Genomic DNA, 5,842 nt, shown 5'->3' with positions numbered 1-5,842 from the left:
CCTGTTGTAGGCGCGGCTTGGATCGTAGAGGGCCTGGTGAGAATGGAACGGCGAGGAGAAATGTGATTGGTTCAAAACTTGTATCTCGGATTTGATTGGTGATTATTATCACCGCGTTTTTATTTGATTGGGTAAGGAAATTACAGTACATACATTATTCAGACTCTTGGCGTTGTAGGTGTTATTTAAACTGCCTGTTTAAAATGCGATGTCCAGTGAATTTTAACTTGTATAATATAATTCAATATTATTACCAGAGGTGGACACTACTGGAGTATTTTAAGTAAATTTTCCAAGCATCTGTGCTTTATCAGAATGTTTGTCTTGGGAAAAAGTTGACTTTACTTTACAAAAAAATGTTCACTACATTCTAAAGCATAGAATCATACTGTGTATTCCTTTTATATTGCATATTAAATTGATTTAATACATAATTACATAAAAATTGTGTACTTTTACTTTTCTTGAGTAAAAGTACGAAAGTACTTTTAACTTTAGTAAAAGTAAAACAATACTATGTTTAATGTACTTAAATATTAAATATAAACAAAAAACTTGAAATTATGAAATGTAGTGGAGTAAAAATTATGATATTAATATACTTTAGAATGTATGTTTTCCAAAGAAAAACACTGATAAAATATGAATACTTGAAAATGTACATTTATGTAGAAAGTAAAAATACTTAAGTCTGATTATTACTAGTATTATATTAGTTATAATAACTATATATATTACGTAACTATATTATATAATTATCCTGATAATAAATGTATTTAGAATGTATGGTTTTCCAAAGAAAAACACTGATAAAATACGAATACTTGAAAATTTACTTTTATGTAGAAAGTAAAAATACTTAAGTCTGATTATTACTAGTATTATACTAGTTACTATATTATATAATTATCCTAAAAATAAATGTATTTACATGTAATGCCTTCACAATGCACAGCATCCTAATTAATGTTTGAATTAAGTTGTTTTGTGTCCCATAAGGCAAAAAATTTATTTCTCTGGCCAAAAATATATTTTAAATATATGCTAAATACATTTTGTACTAAAGCTTAATTTAATATTTTTTAATTAAAAAAATATATTTAGTTTTAACCTTCATACATTAACATATATTTCAAAATGTATTTCATTTCTAATTTTACAACCCATACAGCAAAAATATTTTTTTTTCTGCGCAAAATATAAAAGTTTGTATAAAATGTATAAAGTACACATTTAAAATGAATAACTATGTATAAAATATAACATTATTATAAGTATTTTTTGAAGTTAAAAATATATTTAATTTTAACCTGTTAATTTTACAGGTTTGTAACCAAGTTTTTATTCCAATGCGATGTGAATATAAATGCTTTAAAATGTAAAATATATAAAAATGGCCAAAAAAAATTGGTACAAATACATATATGTTTTGTAAACATATTTTGTAAACATATATATTTTGGCCATTTTTTGTATATTTTGAAATATATTTAAAATAATTAAAAACAATATTTTTTGCCGTATGGGGTGCATGCCAAAAACAGAGTGCAACATAATGTACAAAAAATCTGCATTTATTGGAAAAGGTTCATTAAAATCAAAGGATACAGAGGTTGAGGGATTTCAATTCAAACTTCATGCTGCCTATGACATTAAAATGGCTCTGGATTTTCTTGGACCAACAGCACAATAGATCATTCTTGGATATGTAACTTGATTCATTGCATCACAATGTTTGCACACAACTTACAAGGTTTTTTACATACATACATTTTTGCAATACATGAAGGTCACAAAAAGAAATAAACTAAACATTTGATTGGCAAATGAAAAAGGTGGGCAGAACATTGTGTTATGTGTTTCAGCAATGTACTTTAATCTACCAATATTGTTTTTATTACTGTTGTGTGTAATCTGTTTCCTCATAAATGTTTTATCTTCAGTTTATCATATGTTTTGTTTTATTGATGTCACTGAGCTGATAAACCTCCAGCTTCTCGAACCTGCATATGTTACAATAATTATTAATCAACTGAGTGAAACTAAATATGGTCTATATGATGTATGGGAATACATGTAAATAGAATGGTATATATATCAAAATACCCTGGTATAACACCTGCACCATGCTACCTCCACAATATGTATTTTGTCAGGGATAACAAATTGCAATTAATGAAACTCTTAAACAAATAAAAATACTTTCAAAGAATTCAGAAACTTAATATTCAAAAGTTTGGTCACAAAATATTTGGCACATTTTGCTTGTAAACATGAAGTCTGCATATGCATGACAATGGCAATTGTTTGCCGATTAAAACGTGGTTACTCTGTGTGAAAATATCTACAGCATGGCTCAGAAGAGATTTGATGTATACCCGATGAGGCTTTGTAAACAGCAGCATGCAGTATGATTCAGAGATTGTGGCATTGAATTTGCACTCTACAGGGAGGACGGCCTGTGCATACTGCAGTGCTTTAAAGACGCTCCCTGTGTTTTAAACATGCTGTCTGTGCACACTACATGCTGACATCTAGTGTACAAGTTCAGCATTTGTACGAAAGGACTCTACTGTGTTTGGCAGAGAGATTTTGAAACAGTAAACAGCACCATGCAGTCAGTTTGTCATGCATATCAAGAGCCAGGATCAAATAACATGTCACATTCAATCAAATCTTTCACAGTATAGGCCACTACATAAAGTTGAGTTTTTTCGTGTTTGTATTCCCCAACCCTATTCATGCTGCATATCACATACTGTATATTAAATATTTTCTTTGACCACAAGGTGGCACTATGACATCAATGACTATACAGCATCTTTTATTCATTTTACCCATTTAACCTGATAAAAGATGTTGATTGAATGACTTTATATGTGCTTCATTTGTAGACTGTATGAATCGAACCAGTTCCCATTGTCTTCTAATTCATTCAAGGAAAGACACTTAAGAGACACCGATGGTCATTGGTCTGATTATTCAAAGTTGTGTTGGCTATAAATAGCTGGTGGATTTGGTCTTCCCGAGCCCAATTTTTCCTTCTCTCGGTAATCCAACCTTAGTGCTTGAGCAAACAAGGGCTCCTCTTGTCTAAGGGACGAGAGTTGACACGGTGGAAGAGATTATTCATCTTCCTCATCCTCTTCCTCTTCCGCTTCGAGGAAGGGGTCGTGTTTGAGGCAGTTCTGGAGGTAGTTAAGGAGGGTGCGGTGTAGGTGCTGGGTGCTCTGCTCTTGTCTCAAGATGTGACCTTCATCTGGGTACAGCTGAAGGGTGTAGTTGGCCTCCACTTTCACCAGGCGGCTTAGTAATTCAGCGCTGTGCTGGAAATGGACCCGAGCTGGATGCAGATGCAAAACAAGCAAATCATCACAGATAACAATGTTATTATTGTTATTGAAACTAATACAAAAAAAATAAACTGAAACAAGAAAAACTTTTTTAAAGAAGACATTTCACAAGACTTTTTATGTCAAATAAATCTTTGGTGTCCCCAGAGTACCTATGTGAAGTTTTAGCTCAAAATAAATAAATACCATATAGATAACTTTTTTATAGCATGTTAAATTTTGAATTTGTAGATGTGAGCAAAAATGTGGCATTTTGGTCCTTTTGGCATTTTTTGGCATTTAGTGTCTCTGCACTAAATGGCAGTGCCGTGGCTGGATAGTGCAGATTAAGGGGCATTATTATTATAATAAAATCCCCTTCTGACATCACAAGAGGTGCCAATTTCAAAGCCTTACTTTTTACATGCTTGCAGAGAATTGATACCATAACTAAGTTACTGGGTTGATCTTTTTCACATTTTTTTAGATTGATAGAAAAACTGGGGACTCAATTATAGCACTTAAACATGGAAAAACTCAGATATTATGACATACCAAGTAAAATGATGAGATGAAAAGTCAAAATTATAAAATGTCATAATTATGAGAAACAAAGTCAAACTTATAACTTTAAAAGTCATAATTATGAGATATTAAGTCTCTTTATATCTCATAATTATGCTTTCATATTTAATAAATATAACTTTTTATCTAATAATTCTGAATTCTGACATATCTCATAATTATTCCTTTTATATCAAAATTTTGACTTTTCATTTCACAAAAATGAACTAAATTCAAAGATCAAATTGAAAAAAGCCAGCTAAAATAAGTTCTAGGGCTGTCAAAAGATTAATCGTGATTAATCGCATATAATAAAGGTTTGTGTTTGCATAATATATTTGTGTGTGTATTCATTGTGTGTAATTATCATCTATATATAAATACACACAAACATGTACATTTAAGATTTTTTTATGTATATATATATATATATACATATATATATATATATATATACATATATATATATATATATATACATATATATATATATATATATATATACATATATATATATATATATATATATACATATATATATATATATATATATATACATATATATATATATATATATATATATATATATATATATATATATATATATATATATATATATATATATATATATATATATATATATATATATATATATATATATATATATGTATGCACTGTGTGTAATTATTTTGTATATATATATATATGGAATAATATATATGTATGCACTGTGTGTATGTGTGTAATTATATATATACAAAATAATTACACACAGTGCATACATATATATTATTCCAAAACAAACTTATATTTATGTGATTAAACACAATTAATCTTTTGACAACCCTACAAAGTTAAAAACAACAAAAAGTAGGCAACAATGTTAAACTACAGTTTATATTAAGTCTGACAGATATTACAGAAAATATACATATTTTATTTTAGCAGCTATGAAACACTGACCATCTGCAGTCCCGTGTATAAGGAGAAAGCTTTCGTCTTTTAGCTTGTGGATGTCGTCCAACAAAGACGCAGTCTGCAAACAACAGGATAATGTATTACTTCGTCATATTAGTGATTGATAATGAACGAAAGATTTAAGAAAAAAAAGCTTACCATGTAGGAATGTTCCTCTTTTGTAGGAAGACCCAGGTATCTTTCTGAGAAAGTGGCACCTGAAAATTAAGTTTGATTCAATTTTTAGACACATACATGTGATGTACTACAGATTAAACCAATTATTATACAGATCAGGGGTGTTTTATACTCATATCCCATGATATTTACTTAGCATGGTACCTTAAAGGATTAGTCAATTTTATTAAAAAAAAAATCCATGTAATTTACTCACCACTATGTCATCCAAAATGTTGATGTCTTTCTTTGTTCAGTCGAGAAGAAATTGTGTTTTTTTAAAGAAAATATTCCAGGATTTTTCTCATTTTAATGGACTTTAATAGAACCCAACACTTAACAGTTTTAATGCAGTTTCAAATTGCAGTTTCAAAGGACTTTCAATTATCCCAAACGAGGCATAAGGGTCTTATCTAGCGAAACGATTGTCATCTTTGGCAAGAAAAATAAAAAAGATGCACTTTTAAACCACAACTTCTTGTCTATCTCTGGTCCTGTGATGCACCAGCACGACCTCACGTAATACGTCATCACGTCAAGAGGTCACGGATGACGTATGCGCAACTACCCCCCAGTGTTTAAAAGTTTGGAGAAAGAGGACCGTTCCGACATTGTTGTATGTTGAATGATAATAATTAATGTCTTTGTGTCAGTTTGAAATCGTCTGCAAATGTGTGTTTCATATATGTAACACGTGACCTTTCTACGTCACTACGCAATTACGCGAGGCCACGCTGGTGCGTCACACGAACGGAGGAAGAAGAGAAGTTGTGGTTTAAAAGTGCGTATTTTTTAATTTTCTTGCCAAAAAT

At 30.1% G+C, this 5,842-nt stretch overlaps 1 protein-coding gene across 4 annotated transcripts in view; it reads right to left on the bottom strand.

Annotated features, from left to right (window-relative positions):
* Positions 1-1,558: 1,558 nt before the first annotated feature.
* LOC135775301 (inactive dipeptidyl peptidase 10) overlaps positions 1,559-5,842 on the bottom strand; it is a 67,581-nt gene continuing 63,297 nt past the window's right edge. For all 4 annotated transcript variants that reach the window (XM_065285379.2, XM_065285380.2, XM_073812982.1 and 1 more), the window contains 3 exons: positions 5,013-5,071; positions 4,860-4,932; positions 1,559-3,343 (listed from right to left, as the gene is read on the bottom strand). In XM_065285379.2, the coding sequence (XP_065141451.1) occupies positions 3,126-3,343; positions 4,860-4,932; positions 5,013-5,071 (350 nt within the window). In that variant the 3' untranslated portion in view covers positions 1,559-3,125. The remainder of the gene's footprint in view (positions 3,344-4,859; positions 4,933-5,012; positions 5,072-5,842) is intronic.

This window comes from Paramisgurnus dabryanus, chromosome 21, assembly GCF_030506205.2.
Source record: "Paramisgurnus dabryanus chromosome 21, PD_genome_1.1, whole genome shotgun sequence".
NCBI lineage: Eukaryota > Metazoa > Chordata > Actinopteri > Cypriniformes > Cobitidae > Paramisgurnus > Paramisgurnus dabryanus.
This window is presented reverse-complemented; position numbering and strand designations above follow the sequence as displayed.